At 57.7% G+C, this 20,404-nt stretch overlaps 1 protein-coding gene across 3 annotated transcripts in view; it reads right to left on the reverse strand.

Moving 5' to 3' along the window:
- AGAP3 (ArfGAP with GTPase domain, ankyrin repeat and PH domain 3) overlaps positions 1–20,404 on the reverse strand; it is a 141,078-nt gene that overhangs the window by 54,978 nt on the left and 65,696 nt on the right. For 2 of the 3 annotated variants that reach the window (XM_066991318.1, XM_048053331.2), the window contains exons 7-9: positions 19,169–19,296; positions 10,233–10,388; positions 6,283–6,375 (exon numbers count right to left, since the gene is read on the reverse strand). In XM_066991318.1, coding sequence (XP_066847419.1) covers positions 6,283–6,375; positions 10,233–10,388; positions 19,169–19,296 — 377 coding nt within the window. Of the gene's footprint in view, positions 1–6,282; positions 6,376–6,741; positions 7,794–10,232; positions 10,389–19,168; positions 19,297–20,404 lie in introns of those variants that run through there. The other variant, XM_066991319.1, reaches the window with a different exon arrangement.

The raw sequence follows: 20,404 nt of genomic DNA on the forward strand, positions 1-20,404 counted from the left end.
TGCAACTCCCTGACTCATGGGCACAATGATCCCTTCTGGCTTTAAAATTGCTTCAGTTCTAGAGTCCGACCTGCCAACGTGTACTACAAACCAAGAACTCCAGCTGCCTCTCTTCTCCTTCAGGTGTCTTCAGCTCGATACACCTTGGTGCCACAGAACTACCTACTTCAACGTCTTCAGGCTGCTGCAATCGCTATCGAGCCCCCACAATGTGTTGTCTGCAGAGAAGAGTTCAGCGGCAGTTAGTTCAGCTACAAATCTGGAACTTCGCAAATTGAAAACACAAGCAAAACCAGACCTGGAAACAGAGAATCAAGCACTGGCAGCCCATTTTTTTCAAGCCAGAAGGCACAAGAATCCAAAATTGGGAGCAACTACACAGTCTAAGTAAACATCTAATAAAATGGGGGGAGGGGAAGGGGCCCTTAAGGCCAAACATTTGCAAGAAACAGCTGAATCAAGGGATAGAGCTGTTAGACTTGTTCTTTGCTGCTGTATTAGAGATTAAGAGGCAGGGGACAGCAGCCGGGAGGATTCCAGCTTTTAATGGTGTTGCCATGCTGGCTGCATCAAGGTCACCCACTCCACCACCCATCTTCTCAAGTCCAAATGCTTCTTAAGAAGCGTCCGGACTGTGCACTTAGTCACATAGTCTAAAATTTTGGGTAGACCTGTGCGGTGCCAGGAGTTGGACTCGATGATCCTTATGGGTCCCTTCCAACTCGGGATATTCTATGATTCTCTTTTCTGATGGCAGAATGCGGAGGTTTGGCCCAGCAGCATCTGCAGAACTGTTTCTTCGTGGAGGAAAACCCCCATGACAGCTCGAAGAGGAGGACAAAGCCTGGTGAAACGCAGGAGGATGTGCTGCAGGCGGGCACAACCCTGCGGCAGACCTCATCCCCTCCACGCAGGTGCCCCGTGTGCCCTGGTGCACTTCCTGGCCATGTCTGCAGGCAGCCGGGACCCCCGCAGGGACCCCGCACCGTGGCCACGTGCAGATGGCACACGCTGCTGCTCCGCAAGCTCCCCCTGCTTCTCACAGGGAGGTGCACAAGACGCAACCCTTCCACAGGTTTCCTCCCAGGCGTGGAAGTCATATGGGAAGGAAAGAAGCTGCCGGAGATGAAAAGCGAGAGAGCCCACCTCTCTCCCTCTCCTCACTTTTCCTTCCTTCCCCTGCATTTTGTCGGCCAGTACGACCGTCTCTCTGTTGTGTTTGGATTGTGGTGGAGCACAGTAAAAGCAGCAGCAGCAATATGCAGCGTAATGAAGCAGGGAGCAGCGATGGCCCCCAAAGGACTCGTTTACTCCACAAATCTCCCTTCCACTCACTTTTTGCTAAGAATTTTAACACCAAACTTAATTGTAAAGTCGCGTATTGATTGGAAAATGCAAATGGCAATTTAAATGTAATCTAAGCTCCCAGCATGATCCCAGCTCCCAAGGAGGAGGAGCCACCCGCCTTGGGCCCTGCTGGAGTGTGTGGCCCAAACTGAGCCGGGCCAGGGACCTGGGGCCCCCCGGGCTGCCTGTGCACTCAGTACAGCGTTCCCAGAAAGAATCTGGTGCATGTGCAATTAGGAGCTCATTCCTAGTAACAAACAGCTGGGGAAGCTTAGTCTCCCGGCCTAATTAACCCAATTCTCAAAGACAAGCGTCCAGCTACAGAAAAGCTCTTCCAATCCTGCAAGACCTCCTGAACGTATAACCAAAAGGACATCACCAGCCAAGGGGTCCTGAGCACGGTGCAGAGCTGCACACCAGCAAAGGCCCTGGCTGACTGCCGCCTCAGGGGAAGGAGGTGCTACCGTAGGTGTAGAGGGGCCTCAACATGACGTGCCTCACCCGTCCCATCGCGCATTTCCACCTTTCGTAGATGTGAGTGGGGTGTAAGTGAGACAGAGCAGGCCACCCAGCGAGCTGTTCTCAGCTGTGCTGAAGGAGGAGACAAGCGACAGCCAGCCACCACACCTCCATGGCAGCACATGTCCTCCTGGAGCCCTTCCTCAGTCAAGCAAAGTCTCCGTTCTGCAACACCTAGCTTGGCCTCTCACTTTGTGGTCAGCCTTCCCAGCCATCAGCCTGGGCACTGGGCAGAAACCCAAAGCTCTGAGCACCGAACACGGCTGCTCGCAGTCCCTCGCACTGCAGTCCTCTTCCCGCAGAGCTCAGGAAGGGATCACTGGTCACAGTGACACGGCCTCAGGGAAGCCACAGGACACCTACCCCTTCTACTGCTGCACATCATCCGTCGACCTCAACCATCTTTCAGTAATTTAAGCATGCACCAGGCTTGTTCTTCCAAGCAGAGGAATTAAATCACTCCCTAGGTTATCTACTGGTGGCTGCAGCACCCCAAGCACAGCATTTGTTGCCATTAGCCATGCAGTGCACATAGAATCATAGAATGGTTTAGGTTGGAAGGGACCTTAGAGATCACCTAATTCCAACCCCCTGCCATGGGCAGGGACACCTCCCACTAGGTCAGGCTGCTCAAAGCCTCATCCAGCCTGGCCTTCAACACTTCCAGGAACGGGGCATCCACAGCTTCTCTGGGCAAGCTGTTCCAGTGCCTCACCATCCACATAGTAAAGAATTGCTTCCTTATATCTAATCTAGACTACCCTCTTTTAGTTTAAAGCCATTACTCATCGTCCTGTCCCTACACCCCCTGACCAAGAGTCACCCCCCAGCTTTCCTGCAGCCCCCTGTAGGTACTGGAAGGCCGCTACAGCGTCTCCCTGGAGCTTTCCCCTCTCCAGGCTGAACAACTCCCTCAGCCTGTCTGTGAAGGAGAGGTGCTCCATCCCCTTGATCATCTTTGTGGCCCTCCTCTGGACTCATTCTAATATGTCCATGTCCTTCTGGTGCTGGGGGCCCCACAGCTGAACGCAGGGATCCAGATGGGGTCTCACGAGAGAAGAATAGAGGGGGAACAATCCCCTTCCTTGCCCTGCTGGCCATGCAGCCCAGGATACTGTTGGCTTTCTAGGCTGCAAGCACACATTGCTGGTGGTGCACTCAGTTTCACTGTCCATGTCACCGACAAAGATGTTAAACAGTGCCGGTCCCACTGTTTAACATCTCTGTCAGTGACACGGACAGTGAAACTGAGTGCATCCACGTGCTGAGGAATGTGAGGCAGTCTGAAAGTGGCCAAGCACCCAGGCAGAAGATTCTGCATGTTAGTCACTCTGCAGCGTAACTGGCTCTCTGCTCTTTTATGGCATGGCAGGACTGCCACAACATGTAAAACTTACCAAAGTCCCCGATCTTTCACTGCCCTTCAAAGAGATGGCAAGCAATGACATCTCCACAGGTTTCCAGAAAGGGCAGCTCCGGATCGGAGAGCAGAGCAATCGTCACCTGCCCTGAATCTTTGTGGTATGGAGCTGCGTCTCCCAGGTCTGTGCTCCTGTTCACACTGATGATACTAAGTCACCTCTCTCTCCTGGGGGGGTTACTGGGAGGGGGTGATGGCACAGCAGGGATGGTGAAGACCTGCAGCACTCCGACATCACTCTGTACCTACTGCGCTTTGTGTTCACACCAACCTCATCCCCCCACAGCCTGCGTAAGGGTATCGGCCTGTTTTCTCCTTCAGGAACAAAGTTCCGTACCTTCCTGAGGTATTGCGGAACAGCCATTTAATTCAAGCAGCGGGAGGCAGCAGTCTCCGAGTGCTAAGGTATCTCCAGAGACGGGTCACAGCCGTGCCCTGTGGCCTTAGCACTGCCCCAGGGGCAACAACTCCAGCATGGTGCAACACAATCCGCCAGAGCCCTGGGAGGGAGAACCATTAACATAAACCAGAGCCCACCTTTTGACAGCCAAAACGTTGCTTCCCCCAGCATCGGTGAAAGCTCCTGTAAAAAGACTGCCAGGATCTCCTCTGCAAAACCCGCTCCCGCAGCTCTGGCTGCCTGAGGCACCGCTCCTCACCCCGGGCAGGGACCAAGCTCTGGCGAGGCGGCACTTTGCTCCGGGCTCTGCCAGCGAGGTGCTGCTGCACAGACCGGCCGCTTCACAGAGGTCCTGAACCAGATGGGTTGTTGGGCACCTGCTTCTTGCAAAGCACAGGAGTGAAGCCCACGCTTGTTTTCGCAGACCTAGGCTTTTGCCTGTCTCCACTTGTTCAACACAGTAATAGCACTGCTCTGCCTACAGCATGAAACGACTCCACAATGACTCGGAAACGCTGCAAACTCCAGCAGAACAGACAAGGCCAGGCCCAGTCAGCAACACACAGAGACACAGGAGCAGGTAAAGAAAGCATCTTGCCCTGCTGATTGAAAGGAAACCCTGGAAAAGGCAACCCAAAGGCCCAGAAACCAAAGGACATGGAAATACTTCCAGGATCAGACTGGACCTCCTGCAGTCATCCAATTTTCCAGTCAGCAGCGTGATTTGGGGGAGCCGAGTCAGGTCTCACTCAAGGCTTCAGCCGCTGTACTCAGCCTCCCCGTCCTTGGGGCACAGCTTCTGCCGCTGCTTCCCCCGCCGTCACGCTGGGCTGACTCAAAATCAGAGCGCAGAGGCACTGCCGCCACGAACCAGCCTGCGCCACGCTGACGCGCAGCCAGAAGGCACAACACCCAGCACGGAGACAGGGCTTGGACTGTGCTCCTCACAACCCGCCAGCTCGGTGGTGCCGGAGCAGGCACGCTCATCGCCTCCAGCGCATGGCCCCTCCTGCAGGGCGAGCAGGGGCAGCCAGCCCTGCTGGGACCAGAGGAGGGCAGCGTGGCCAGAGGGACATGACCCAGCACACACCGGTATGCCCATGCTCGGGCTGTCTGCACCCTTGGCACACTGGAAGCAGAGCCTCCCATGCGAGGCCCTGCAGCCCCTGCCCAGAGCCCGGCACTGCTTGCCTGCCCCTGCTCCCCTCCTGCCCTTGGCCACCCTTCAGCATGCTCCCCCTCCAACACAGCTCCCTTCCAGTGCTGTTGCCCTGTCTTGAGCGCTGTCCCAATGGCTCTGACCCAATCCTGCCTTGCACAAACCTGCTGCAGTATCACTGCGTGGCAACACTTTGCTGGACTGGAAAAAGGCAGCAAGGTGGAGGAGCTCCAGTGGTGGCAAAGTGTCCCGTCTGTGTACCCACTACCCCATTCCTCAGTCACCCTGACCTTGCCAGGTCACAGAATCATGGAACACTTTGGGTGGGAAGGGACCCCAAAGCCCAGCTGGTTCCAACCCCCCTGCCGTGCCCAGGGCCCCCTGCCCCCAGCCCCGGCTGCCCCCAGCCCCATCCAGCCTGGCCTTGGGCACTGCCAGGGATGGGGCACCCACAGCTCCTGGGGGCAGCCTGCGCCAGGCCTCACCGCCCGCAGAGGGAAGGCTTTCTTTGTAATTTCTAATCTAAACCTAGCCACTTAGGTTAAAACCATTACCCTTTGTCCTGCTTGGGTGCTTCCCGAGGTCTCTTTCCCCAGGGTACGTTCAGCGCAAGGTGGTACCCACTCAGGACGTGGAATCTGCATCCTCCCACCCCCCTGCTCCTGCGACACAGAGATGGGACCGGCCCCACGCGCACAGGAGCTCAGCTCGGGCAGCGTGTGGGCAGGCAGGGCAGAGAGAGGCCAGCTGGGGCCACGGGAAGAAAAATGGAACCGCAAGAGCAGGCACAGAGTGCATGGCAGAGGCATGGCCAGGTGCTGCCAAGCGGTGTGCGGATCAGCCTTGCCAGCAGTGCAAGAACACCATCCAGCCACCCCGCCCCGCCTGGCTCCCTCGCTCGCCCAGGTATTACCGATTGCCGCTTTCTGGCTGACAGACAGGGGCAGGCAACGCTCTGGGGCCGTTCCAGGTGGCTTGAGCTTTCCCGACAGCCAGGAGCCGAACGTGCTGCTGCTGGGACGAGCAGCTGCCTCCCTCTGACACACACGAGCTCACCGCGGGCACCGTGCTCGCTGCTTTTTGCCGTTGCCCACGAGGAGGAGAGCCCCCTGTCTCCTGCCAGAGGGCACCTGGGCAGAGCGGAGCGGAGCAGAGCACAGAGGCTGTGGGGGCTGCGCGGGGGCCAGGGAGCGGGCGCGGGGCACGGATGCCCTCTGCTGGAGCTGCTCTGCAGGCCGCAGCAGCCCCCTCCCCGCTCCCAGCGCCTGCGCCCCGGCACGGGTGCTCTCGGCTCCAGGCAGGCGCGTGGTCCCCGGGCGCCCACTCGGGTTGCCCCACGCACCCCCGTGTCCTGTGCTGAGCGAAGGCACCCCTGGCCTCGCGGCCCCGACCCAGGGAGCCTGCCCTGACGTGGGGATGAGGGGAGGGGGATCGAACCTGCTTCATGGGAATGGCCCGCCCGCTGCCGATACTGTCCGCTTTACACTCCGGCACCTTCTTCTCCCGCTCTGGGTCCGCGCCCTTTCGAGACTGGAAGAGAAGAGACACAGGTCCGTTAGAGATGGGAGACGGGAGGGAAACGCACGGCCCCGCCATCCCCCGTGGGCTGCCAGCGCAGACCCGAGCCGACCTCTCTCCCCCGGGCCAGGGCTCCCCGCACGTGGAGCAGCCAGCACCTTGCCCGTCCCCTCTGGGGACTCTCCAGCCCCGGCCTCCCCGCAGCCTGTCCTGTCCCCCCACAAGTGCAGGCAGAGCTGTCCTAGCAGAACGGGGCTACCTCTGACCCCCCTCCCGCGGGGCACACAGGACATGGCGACAGACAGAGATGGCGTGGGATGCAGGTGGAGCATGGATGGAAGCAGGAGAGGCTAAGGCAGTGAAAGGAAGTCACACCTCTACTAATCCAACAGATTTATTCTGTTAACACACTTGCACCATACAAAGTAGCACAGGTCACCGGGCAGAGATACCAGCCCCTTACAAAAGAGCATGGACAATAAATATCTATCACACGTCTAGAGAGTTGAGAGCAAAACCCGCCAGCCCCCGAAGGCGGCTGCGGTAAGAGCAAACTCCAATAAATACAATATGAAATATACAGTCTGTTGAGCAGAACTCATTCAAAGTGCTTAAGACAGAGGAAAATATCAAGTCATACACGGCATGGAGCACAATCAATACATTCAGAATCACAACAATGGCAGAAGGGCAGCGGCAGCGTCTCTCTGGAGCGTCCTACACACCCCCTCAGTCCGGGAGCGCCCCATGTGCTTTGGATCAGAAAGGGACACGAGCCCCACGCGCCTGGGACACCAATTCACTGGCTTTTGGGCCCAGAACAAAACAAAGAGATTGAAAGAGAAGAAAACTAAAGAGACATAGATGGCTGCTCTGCTGCGAGGAGGAAGAGGAGGAGGAGCAGGAGTCCATGCAGGCTGCAGGAGGTGCAGTAGGGAGGAAGGAGCCGAGTGCTAGCGCAGGCGCTAACAGCAGCTCCCGCAGGCAGCAGCAAAGCGTCTTTTGGCCCATCCAGCTCCACTCGCTGCTGTCGCCCGGTCCCGGCGGGTCTGCAGGTCTTCCCATCCCATGAGGGTCGTCCGCCTGGCATCCCCGAGCATGGAAAGTGCCTAGACAGCATCCAGCAGGCCCAGAAATGTCCCAGCTTAAAGTGCAGGCGCAGGCCGTCTCAGCGCTTCCTAGACTTTACATTGGGGGGATTTAAAAGGCTCCTGCGTGTCTCCGAGGGGGGGACCCATGCTGGCTGGAGGGCGGGCGAGCCTCTAATCTTAGATCAATCCCAGTGCCCATCCCTTATCCGGCCCTGGAGAGGCAATGAAAAGTGAGAGAATTTGTACAGAGGTGCCGTGTGTAACCACCTGGATCTTCTAATTTGGAAGGAGTTGGAAAGGCCTTTTTGTTGATGAAAAGTTGGAAACAGTGGCACATATCTGCAAATATCGAAAGAATAAAGAGTTTGGCAAGTTATACTCAGAACACGGACACGAGTCTGTCAGAGATGGGGCGCCAGCGGACAGGCAGACAGACAGGCCACGGAGCAGGAGCCGGCGGCAGCAGCAGTCGGGGCGGGGGCTCGGGCGGGCGGCTGTCTCCACCTGGCGGTCCCCGGCACGCAGACCCCCGTGCCGGGAGCAGGGGCGCGGAGAGCGGGAGAGGAGAGGAGGACAGGAGGAGGAGGAGGAGGAGGGCTGGAGAGGAGGGAGACAGGCACTGCTCGGGGCTGGGAGCGCGGCCGCAGGGGCTGCGGCTGCTCCTGGAGCGCAGCACGGCCCTGCCCCACGCCGAGCCCCGCGCCCAGCAGGGGGGACCCACGGGGCAGCCCCCGGGAGCGCAGGGACGGGGGCTGCAGGCTGCACCTATGCTGCCCGCCTGGGAAAAGCTAGCGGCAGAAAAAGCCTTCCCTGCCCTTCCCTGCTCTTCCTGGCCCTGTCCCACTGCGGAAGGAGGTGTCAGGAGCTGCTGCTGCTGCCACAACCAAATGGGGTGAAGACTTCAATGGGAGCCATGTGTGTGCACCAGCACAAGAGCAAGCGGGTGAGCGTGAGCCCCAGCACCACGGCAGGTGAGCACGAGCCCAGGATGAGCACAGGTGAGCCCCACAGCGAGAGTGAGCAAGCTTGAGCCCAGAATGAGTGAGCAAGTGAGAGCCCTAGACGGATGATGACGTCCACAGCAAATAAGCGTAAGCCCCGCAGCAAGCCCTCCTCCCCCCGCGAGCGTGTGCCCACACCCGTGAGCTAAGCATGGCACTGACAGGCTCCAGGAGGAGCAAGAGAGCGTGAACATGAGCTGACGGCGAGTCCAGAACCCGTCGGCGCGCAGGCGAGCAGGATGGGTGGCAGCAGTGCATGAGCGCCCGTGTGCACTGGTGCACAGCAGCAAGCATGAGCAAGAGAAACGGCGGGGAGGGAGGAGAAGCATCCATCAGCGCTGAGGTGCAACAGTAAGCGTGACCACCGACAACGGGAGACCGGCAGGGCACCGCCGGGGAGGCGTGAGCACACAGAGGAGGGGAGGAGTAGTGAGGGAACAACCGTGCGTGCGGAGCCACGGGGCCGCTGCAAAGGGCGGCGGGAGCTGCGGGGAGGAGGCTGGGGGCAGCCCGCCCGGCAGGCAGCGCAGGGACCTGGGCGAGCACGTGCGGAGGGGGGCTGGGAACACGGGCACACAGAACGGGATGCGGGGGGAGAGGCGAACGGGGAGCGCACTGAGCATTCAGGACATCGGAGCAGAAGCTTCCAGGATGTCAGAAGCTGTGGGAGATGGGTACGCTCCCAGCACAAGGAGTTGAGAGAATTTGGGGTGCCAATAGTGCAGGGAGAGGGATGGGGCGTGTGAATTGGTGTGATCTGGGAGTGGAGCAACGGCAGCTGTTCACACAGGATAGCGTGGTGCAACACGTACAATGACGTTCTGGTGGCCAGTTCCACAGACAGCAGACACAGGTGTACTGAGCAATGGTGGCTGGAAAGCACACTGAGATGGGGCGGAGAGAGGGCCTCAGCCCAGCACATTTAGGCGGGTACCAGGGGGAGAGGAGCACGTTTATGTGGGGAGCAGGGGACAGCTAACCTAGATACGGGGGCTGAGAGTACGTGTGTGCTGACAGCGAGGGGAAACTCGCGGGCTGTGCTAACAGCAAGGGTAAGTTTGTGGGCAGGACTCTGTGCACGGGTGCGCGCACAGGGTGAGAGCATGCCAAGAGGCAGGCTGCGGTTCAACCAGCAGGCAACAGCTGCAAACATCCCTGCGCCCTGGGGCTCCACGGCCTCGCTGGCTCCCTAACGCCTCCGCTCCCCGCTGCCCTCCCTGCCTGCCCCCTGGCAGTTCCCAGGCGCACTGCTCAAGTCACAGGACGTGGGGCTCGGATACCAGAGCGAGGGGCCCAGCGCCACGTGCCGGGCTCTGCACAGCACCGTCTGGCACAGCCCAGCACCGGGGGCTTCGTGCCACGCTCTGGGGACGCAGTCCCAAGGAGAGGAGGCGCAGAGGTCGCTGGTGCTGTGCACACGCAGGGCGCAGCTCTGCCCAGCGACGATCAGAGCTCTGCTCACGCGCACGCTGCACACACACCAGCGTGCCCCGTGTGCACTCCTACGTGTGCGAGGAGTGGCTCGCTCTCAGGCGCTCACCCACGCACGCATGCACACACCAGAAGCGGTGCTCGCTATCGCAGTCCCTACACATGCAGAAGGCTCCTTCCCTCCTGCACCCGCTCCGCCTCCGGCCCTCCCTGGCCAGCAGAGAGAGGTTCACCTACAGCCTAGCGCACGAAGGCCTGCGGGGCGAGACTGCTGTGGACCTGCTCCCTTCCCCTCTCCCGGCCTCCGAAACCGCACCCCAAAGCTCCGCGGCCCCGCGTCGCTTACCGTGAATATGTTGGAGCGCCGCTTGGACTGCTTGCGGATGGGGGTGGGAGTGTTGGAGGCAGCAATGGTCTCAATCCGCAGCTCTCGCTGGCTGATGCTAGGGGTGGAGGGCACAGAGGAGGAGTAGTCACTGAAGGCTCCTCCGCCGTTGGTGGCCTAGGGCGAAACAAGACGGGGACACTCAACAAGAGGCAGGGCCGCCGGGGGCACGGCTGCAGGGACTCCTTCCGCCCGCGCAGCCTCGCGCACCGGGGCAAGGAGCTGCGGCACAGGACTGGGACGTGGGAGACACCCTGCTCCGTGCGCGGCTCCTGCCCAGCGGGGGGCCTTGGGAAAGCTGCTTCCCTTCTCTCTGCTCTAGTTTTTCCACTGGTGAAGCAATAAAATCCTGAAATTGACAGGGAAAAGCAGCAAACAGTCCCGGGGACACCAACTGCCGGCTGCGGTGCAGCACGCCGGAGAAGCCTGTCCTGACGGAGCCTGGTGCGAGGGCACGGAGGCGGCATGAACCACGCAGCCCTTCACGGCGTGGCTGCCCCTGCTCTCGGAGCGGCACGGCTGGCGGCACTGCGGCGTGTCCCCTCCCCAGAGCACAGGGCCAGCACGGCCAAGCCTCGCGCTGCCTGCTGGCGAGAAGCTGCCTCTCCCCAGAGGCCCCTAAACACAAAGCTGCGAGGAAGCCTGGAGCCACCTGGCTCCCCGGCCCCGCTGGTCCCCCTCCAGTCTCAGCTGCGATCCCAAGGGGGACGTGCAACCCTGTGATTCAGGCCCTGGCCCCTCCAACACCCTGAAGCGTAGGGTGCCGCGAGTCAAGCTCACGCTCTAGGTGAAGCACATCTCTGCCGCCGGGTTTGAGGTTTATCCAAGGAGACCTCAAGGGTGGCACAGGCCTCTCGTGCTTGGGGGCCTCTGTGGCCTCGGCTGCAGTGGCCATGTCTGGGAACACGTGGGACAACGCGCTGCACCTTCGCTAACCGGCTTAACTACTGGGAGAGGGGCAGGCCCAGCCGCACAGCCTGTGTGCCCGTCTGGGATGTGTTCCTTTCAGACAAGCGCTGCTCGCTCCCGCTCTGCTCGCACAAGCTCCACAGACAAGGCCCAGAAATGAACTCCCAGGAGCTCCCGAGGAGCAACACGTGCAAAAAAGCATTTCAGGTCTGCCCAGGACACTGTGTTGTGGCAAGGCACGTGGCATCCTGGGTTCTTTTTGGCAGTTCTGATCTTTGAACCGTATTTTTAAAGTATGTTGAAGAAACTGCCCCTGCCGCCTAGGAGAGCTCTGGAGCCCTTGCGGGGCGCAGCCAGCCCTCAGCTCGGTTGCTGCAGTCAGCGGTGGCCGGGGTCTTCTCCTGGTGCACAGAGCAGAAAGCTGGAGCACAGCACGCGTGGAACACGGATCTACCAAGGACGCTCAGTGAGAAAACACCGCCTGCACACCGTGCCTGGTGGGATCTGAGCCCTGCTCCATGACAAGCAGTTAAGAAACATCAGAAATGTGAAAGCGGCTGTACAGGCACAGCAGCCGCTGCAAACCACAACCTAGTCTCCTAAAAACGGGTGCAGCTTTCACTCAGGCTACGGCCTGTCTCATCTTTTACGAGCAGAAGAGCAGAAGGCACACAAAAGAGAACTTGAGAGGAAAGAGCCGCCCAGGAAGCAGCCCTCCTTCCTCCCTGAGGCGGAGCAGGGACCACCGCTGCTGGCGGCAGGGAGGCGTGCTGCAGGGAAGCCCAGCGCAGAGGGGCTCCGAAATGGACGTCCTTCACGGCCGCACACGGCTCCCTGCAAGGCGTTACGGTGTCTGTCCCCCTTGCCAGGACCAGCGGGGCGCTGGAGCAGCTCCAGGCCGGGCCCGCAGCAGGGAGGTAAAGCCCGCGGGGAGGCACGCTGCCCTGGCAGCACGTCCCTGGTGAAGGCCGCCACCTCCAGCTGGGCGCTGAGGGCCCAAACACCACGCTGCAGGCAGGGCAGCACAAGCAAAAGGTCCTCTGCAGCCTGCCCACCTCCCAGCGGGGAAGGGAGCCTCACGCCAAGGGGACTCGTGGGGCTGAGCCGCTCCCTCCACCAGCCTGCCAGCACGGGCAGCTCAAAGCAAGGAGCAGGAGGCCACGCCGCTGCTCCGTGGCTTTCAGGAAAGCCTTGATGCAAGGTGGCGTCCCTGCAGGTACGGAGCTCGGGGCGTCTCAAGTCTGTCCAGAGACAGGAAAGCTTCTAGCGCAGTGGTACCGAGAGGGGACCTGGTCTGCTTGTACTTCTCTGGGCAGAGGAGAGGCCAGGCTCTCTGCGCGGAGGAGTGCACGTCGCCAAGAGGGTTCTCTGCAGGCCATCCAGCCGACAAACCCTGTGCTGAACAAGGGATTTCTGCTGCCAGGTCCCCCAGGAGCCGGGACCACAAGGGGCATGGAGAAGCAAAGCAACACGCCATCCTGCCAGCGACTTCTGATGAAGACAGCCCCTGCACACCACAGATTCTGCAAACGCAGTGATGACCGAAAAGATGCAGAAAGCGAGGGCTAGCGAGTGGAAGAGGATTTGCTGACAGCCCAACTTTGCGATCAGGCATAACAACACCTGCACAATCAGTATTTAACTGATGCATAACGTGCAAACTATGTCAAAAAATAAAATTAAGATGTATGAGGGAAGAGATGGTCGATGCCGCAACACAGAGAAGCTGCTACCCAAGAAGGGGAGGCAGGCAAGGCTGCCAGTAGCGCAGTGACTGCTCTGAGGTGCTCTCCTGGCTGGCTCTGAGGACTTCAGCTGCCTTGTCAGCACGTTTATGAAGTTATGACTGAGGGAAGGATTCAGTTCAAAAGAGGCTGCAGAGTTTGAGCTCCTGCCATAGCAGCTGGGGCAAATCCTGTTTACGTTAGGTGACAGACATTAAAGCTCCTGACGAGAAACTTTGCTAAATTGCATTTTATATTTTACATACTTCCTGTAACATTGTTTTAATTTTCTGCCTAGCCAGAAGAACTTTCTTTACCCCATAAGTTTGTCTAGTGCTGGGGACAAGTAAAGGACACTGTCTTGCTTGAGAGATGATGGACGCAAGCACTTGAGCCTGCTGGTGTCCCATAGACACCCAAACCTCAGGAAAGGCACCAGGACTGGAGGATGCCTCGCACAAGCTTCGGAGGCTGATGTGTGGGCCGGCACCGCCCCATGAGCGGTGTGCACAGGAGAAATCCCCCAGCAGTGCAGCCTCTGGTTACACAGGCAATCCTGAGCCACCTGACTGCTCAGCTGAAGCAGGCTGCCCAAAGGCTTCAGCAGAGACCCAGGGACCCGAAACAAACCACGAGTAAGTGGGAGAACCCTGACAAGACGACAGGTCTGGGCAAACACCTCATTTTTGCTCCTGGCAGTTGTTTTGCTTGATCTACCTAAACAACCACCTGTGGTCGCTATTGCAACCTAAAAACACAGTGGAAGCCGAAGGCGTAGTAAAACACACGTAAGAGAGATCCTTCCTACTAGTGTGTAATGGGTGCACGCTGGGAACTTCAAAGAACACCGACAGTGCTATAGGGTGCTGGAGCAGGGAAGAATTCAGCCGAAGTGAAAACGCAGTAACTCTTGGTGTACAAAGACAGGAGGTGGGACAAGGAGTGAAATCTGGGAAGGGCTTTGAGCGGAAGAGTGCAAACAAACAGCAGCCACTGACTCAGCACCTACACACGGACAGGGAAGGAGCCAGAAGCGTACAGACCACGAGACCACAGCGGAGGGCATCACGAGCTGAGCGGGCTGCTGGATGCAGGCTTCCACAAACGTCTGCTGCTTGCGCTGCTGAAACACGTGCACCAACCGAACTCTGGTGAGACATGCTGCAACAGGCAGGGAGGTTCTTGTTACCAAGCACAGGTGAACTGCAGTTCGTGTTTCATTTCACTTGCAAAGCTTAGGTTTCCAGTCCTTTTGTCTGCCCTTATTAACTGCAGTCTCGATAAACACTTTCTTTTTTCAGTCTAGAGGCTGTGCAGGACTGCAGACCAAGGCTGGCCTGTGAAACCGGGGTGCACTGACCCAGGAAGGCAGATCAGTGGGGCCGGGCACACAGACGGTGCAGAGGGACACGAAGCCCAGGGGACTGAGCAGCCTGCAAAGCTCAGTGTGGGGTGCCTGTGTTACCTCCTGCCAGCTTCTGGGAACGAGTTCCCTGGCAGAAAGACAAACCTCCATCCCACAGCAAACAGGCAACGGTGACTCATCCCACAGCCTGGGGTACTCCTAAGGGCATCTCAGAGTCCCTGAAGAAAGATGGAGAAAGGGGTAGGAACAGTAAGGAAATCAGGTGGAATAACTCTCTGCGAGCACCGCCAGCCTCTGCTGGCCCGCAGAGCTCCCACCCACGCCCTGCAGGCAGGGGACAGGCGGCTGCCAGAGGGCAGCGGGGTGCCAGAGGCCGAGCAGAGAACTCGAGCAGAGGAACTCAGCTCCCCAGAACATCGAACCTGCTGGCCCAGCCACAGCGTGGGCAGGACACCTGGGAGGAGAGCCCGAGCCAGCGGGTAGAGAACTTTCCCTGGGGACTGCTGGGTCTGGGGGGATCCGAGGGGGTTCAGACGGGTGCCAGAAGCGGACCCGCTTCCCATGAGCCAGGCGCTGGTCCCGGCCCCTGCCACGCGGGGCGATGCTGGGCACGGCGGTCAGGGTCACGGCTCTGGTGCACCAGCTGTGCCCTCGTAGGTGCCGGTGGAAAACCTTGTCAGAGCTGACCTGCTACTGCAGCCGGCTTCTCCGCCTGGATGGGAGCACTGTCCTCTGTGGCACCACGCGCTGCTGCGGAATAAAAGCAAAATAACCCGCAGCTCCCAGAGACAAATGAAACCAGGGCAACTGGTTTGTTCAAGAACTGCTTCGTAAATAGGATCACCCGTCCTGCGAGGACAGCACCACACCTCCGGCAGCACCGCTGCCACAGCCCTGCCCATTCGGGCAGCTGGCACAGCCACAAAGGTGTGGAAACCGGCCATCACCTCTCAGCAGGTGGAGAAAGTTCTCTGGCAGCTGGGTGACGAAATCTCCAGGGTCCTCCGGGGCCTCTCTGCTCCCAGTAACTGCAATGGGCTGGCCAGACAGCCAGGACACAAGCAGTGTCCGTTTCCTAAAAAATTAGTTTGGCCTCGAATATCAAACTACTTCCAGAAAAGATGTCCCTAGGAGTAGGAAAAGAAGCAGGGCTGTGTCCCAGCCCCCGCCTGCCTGTAAGCAACCCTCTGCAGGGACCCCTTGTTCCCAGCTCCAGAAGACCGGAGCCGTCTGCACCAACAGCTCCAGAGGACAGAGCTGCCCCCGCCTCGCGGCAGCAGGCACTGAGCAGAACGTCCTTCTCCTCTCAGAGGGCACCACCATCTCTGGGCACACAGCTACAGAGGGAAACGGGCCCTGGCCGTAGCTGCTGGCAGCGGGGAAGAGGGACAGCCCAGGGGAAAGGGCAGGCAACACCCAGCTGCAGTACAAGACAAAACAAAGCTCCTAATTTGTATTCTTTGTCTGGCTTCTTTCCATCTCATCTCTATGCTAAATCCTGCGCTCCCAAATCCTTCCTTGAGGTCCGTGTCCCTGCCTCGGCACCTGCCCTCAGGTGCTAGCTCTCAGGGCTAGCACAGGCAAGTAAACCCTGGAGAGATCCCCATACCCTTAAACAGCAAAAGACAGAACACAGCACTGCTCTGCAGAGACCCTGTCACTCTCTCATTCATCCTTGCTGGTGGCACAGCGTCTGCCCATCTCCTCCCAGAGCTCCTCCTCTGGTTAGGGGCAGCTGCTCTGGCTCATGCTGGAGGCCATGCCCTCCGCATGTCACCACCACCACGGTGCGCTCCCCAGCAGCGATTCGAGGCTCTTCTGCACCCTGGCTGCAGTCACTGCTGTGACTTCGGCAGCTGCCTGTTCGCTGTGCTCAGTACTGGATGTGTTTCCTGCATGGGCAGCATGACATATGCACCAGAGTACGTGGGCTGCTCGGCCCAGGCACGTGACAAGCATCAGGAATCAGTGAGCTTGTGTTTCTCAAAGACAGTTGGATTTTCTCTGGGGACACTGGGAAGCAGTTCCAGAATCTGACTGCTGAGCCCAAGTGAGAGCGCAGAAATGCTTCACAGTATTTCACGATCACTCACCAGTTCCACTACTTCACACTCTATTTTTAGGAGAAGTACTTTCTATAATGGAAAAGAAATGTGTAAACACCAAGGCAGAGATTACCGCAGCAGGTCACTGGGAACCAAAAGGGTTTGTGGTGAAGCCACAGAAGACCCAAGGAACCGAAATTAACTTTGATCCTCACTGTGGCATCCAGGTTTGCCGAGCAAAGGGACAGGCAAAGCTTTAGACAGGTGCAGAGCACGGATGGGGAAGGGAAGACAGAGACAGCATAAGCTCCTGAAGGACACGGCCTGTCATTATTGCTGACACTGCTACGATCCAGGCAATCAATAACTATTTCTTGTTTAGAAAGGCCTCACAATTAGCTGCAATTTCCTTTTAGCTGCACGCTGCATTACTTCCCTTTAATGGCTCTGGTTTCTCACCAGAACTACCTAGGTCCCTCCAGCAAAGCCACAGGAGCACGGCAAGGTACTGAGAGGAAAGGTCCTGTCTCAGAGCCAAGGAGCCAGCATTCACCTCTACACAGAGGTCGTCTGCAAACCGGGCTGAAAGGCATTCTGCAGGAAGGAAAGGAAAGTGGGGGTGTTTCTGAGCAAAAATCTCTAACAGAGCTCCTGCCACACTGTTTGAAACCTCTTCTGATGCCTGAACCTTGCTTTCCCATGGCCACTCTTAAATCCGCCCCTTTTGTACTAGCACCATCTTTTCTTAAAAAGTTGTTTTCTTTCACAGCTGTGTATTTCTCAGGTTGGGTTTGGTCCCTTTTCAGCCTTTGCTTTTCCAAACTAAACAAGCCAAGTGTTTGACATCCTCTTGTATTAGGGTCTCTTCCCTCCCACGAGCTTTTTCTGCTCCTATGCCAGCTTTAATATATACTTACATGAGTGACTGGAATCAGACTGAGTCAGGTATCACCACACCCCATACACGGGGAACACATTTTTGTCCTCACTACAAATGTTTTTAGGCATAGCGAGTGCCATTAGCACACATTAATTAGGACTCTTTTTTCATACTTTCAACATAGAAGAAAATATTAAACAAGTATTCAGCTACTCCCTGAAGAACACTGCCCGTGGCCATCTTCCAGCCTGCTCCAATTCCCATACAGACTGCCCCTCATTCCCAAAAGTATTTGACTGTTTACAATCTGTCTGCTAAGAAAATCCTCTAAGTACCATACACACTTAAATCTGCATTTTTCTGGACCTTGCTCTTCACCTTGGATGCTTCCTATTAAGATTCTCAAGAAGCCCCATAACTGGGCATACTGCAGGGCACAGCACTGCTGCGTGTGTTTAGAAAGCAGCTGCGCTCCCTCTGCTTCCATCCTGAGCTCACCGGACACGAGCAAGCCCTGCTCAGGACGTCGGGCAGTTCTGGCTGCCAGTCAGAGCTCAGCATATTCACTTACACACAGAGACGCTTCACCTGAGCTGGCTTGTGCCCAGGTGCCCTGGAGCACCAGAAGCTGGCACAGGTCTCTGCAAAAATCTGTACAGACCTGCTCACAGTCCAGCACTAGAAACCTATACAGGCAGGCACAACCTTTACGTGGGTATTTCAAAATTGTTTATGTAAGGGTCAAAACCGTGGCTGCAGACATTACTCAGGCTTGTATAAGGACAACCTCCCCTGTGGTGGTACCAGAAGCCATCCTGGGGCTTCACGGGTTTATACAACCTTGGGGTCAAAGACAATCCCCTCATGAAAAAGCGTCAATCTAGCAGAGTTTGTTTTGCTAAACTTGCTTTGCATTTTTTTTCAGTTTTACACGCTCCTCTGAGTCCTTAGCTACTACCTTCCTCAAAAGCCATTTCATGTGTTGCTCACTGACGAGGTGTCCATGGGGCTCACAGCTGCTCTTGCTACATCGCCTGGCATCTTTAAAAAACCCAGCTGTTGTATTTGCTGTTCCCCAGTCTGACAGCGCGGGGCCAGTCAGACAGATTTGGTGAAGTCCTTGCTACAGATCCTGTGATTTCAACACGACAGTTACTTTGGAGATTTAATGTACTGGCTTGACTGCCCGAGAAGCAGTGGAGCTCAGTTTCTCACCTTCTTCACCAGGGAGCCAGCTCAGCATGTATGCACGCGCTGGAAGCTGCAGCAGAGCCCTAATGCCACAAGGGTCTCCTTCAACAGCCACCCACTATGCCAGCCTGGTCTCTGACTTGCCTCTTCTGCCGCAGTTCTGCTTCTCCAGGGTCACAGAACAAACACCTCCAGCTTCACCATCGCCCCAGCACCTCTGGCAGTCCCTGCTGGCCTGCAGAGCAGCACAGTGCCCTTTCTCCGGCATAGAGAGCTTCCAGAGCACTCCCTCCTCCTCTGTGCCTCCCTCTGAATTCACCGCTGACCACCCCCTCCACAGATACATCCCGAAGAAGCCCACTAGCCGTGTGTGTATGCAAGACCATCAGGCTTCTGGCTCCAGGGGGAGCAGCACCATGAGCCCACCTGGGCTTGCCTGCATGGCCGAGACAGACAGCCCAAGGCCTGGTTCACAGACCTCCTGCTTGGCCCAGGAGCTTCCCTGTAGGTGCTCACAGCTCTGCAGAGCCGCTCCAGGAGCACTCCACAATCACTGGAGACCGTGAGCTAGATCCAGAGGTTTGTACAGGAAGCCTGACCACAGGGTAAGCAGCCAGCTGCTGGGCTGTGGAGAGAAGCTCCAGGTGACTGCTCTGCTCTTCCAAAAGCTACTTCACGGCTGTAGTGTGAGTCTAAAGCTAGGCTAAACGGGCCGTGTACTGAGTGACCGCAGGGGTGGGAAGCACGGGGACACCCTGGCTTTTCCTGTTCCCGTTTCCCACCTGATTGATGTGAACAGAAGGAATGGAGGCCGCAGAGACAGACGAATGGCTGGGTGAGTTGGGCAGGGACTTGCAGGGACCGATGGAAAGCTGCTGCTTCTTCCGTAGAGCCACCACCTTCTGAGCCACTAGAAGAAAGAAAGGGACAGGGTCAGAGTCCAGAATACAACTTCCCCACCCGCCCCCAAATTTCTGGACTGCTTCACTGAGACCCAAACCCTTCCCCTGACCAACGCCACACCTGGGGCTCAGGCTGTGCCTCCCTGTATCAGCAAGAAGGATTTCTGCAGAACACCCAACCTCACGATCCCGCTGCTGCCACTGCCACACAACGCAGCTGTAGGTGACGGCGTGTGCCCGCCGCTCTTCCAGCAGGCAGCAGGGCAGGCCTCCCATGCTGAGCCCCCAAAGGCCACCCCGCTCTATTTGGGTACTGCACAGAGCAGTGACTTCATGTCGACACCAAGGAGCCACCCAGAGCCCGGGGCTGCTGCCAGAGCATCCCCGGGCAGTCACTTCCCAGTCACCCCCTCACAGCGCTTACAGGAGCCAGACCAAATAGTTCGGGCAATGCCACCCCCATCAACCTGGGCTTGAGCGACACTCGTGGTCTCCAGATGGTCCGAAAACTAGCTTCAGAAACAACTCACAGGTCCTTCAAGCTCACTGCCTGATGTCAAAAGCCCCAAATTCCATTTCAACCTTCCCAGTCTCCTACCATTTCAGGAAACACACAGCTTGACCAGAGAGGATGGCAGCCAACCAGCTAGGCTGTTGGGGAATTCAGGAGACACGCTGCATTTCCTTGCTGTATGTTCCTCTTGCATGCTGGCTGCATACCCCCGTAACCACCTGGAAGGTTACGACTCAAGGTGCTGGGAACATCACAGGCACTAACCAGCACCACAGCTCCAACCCAACGTGCCTCCTGTCGGGCACCCTGGCAGCAAAGGAGCTGTCAAGTTTCCTTTCCAGAAGAATGGAGGATGCTGCACCGTACACATGGTGGGACTAAACCCATTTGGAAAAGTCAGATGCTGATAACAAATGCAAAATCCTGCCAGCTCCTAGCAGCAGTGCCATGTCCTGCACAGAGGCGTATGAAGGCCTGTTGGGCCGCTGCTGCTACCTGCTTGTCTGATAAAGCTGGAAGCCTGTCCAGACTCCCAGGCTAAGTACCAGTCCCATAAATAGCAGGAACCCCTCCTACACCCACCAAACATACCCTGTTCATCT

Source organism: Anser cygnoides, chromosome 2, assembly GCF_040182565.1.
Source record: "Anser cygnoides isolate HZ-2024a breed goose chromosome 2, Taihu_goose_T2T_genome, whole genome shotgun sequence".
NCBI lineage: Eukaryota > Metazoa > Chordata > Aves > Anseriformes > Anatidae > Anser > Anser cygnoides.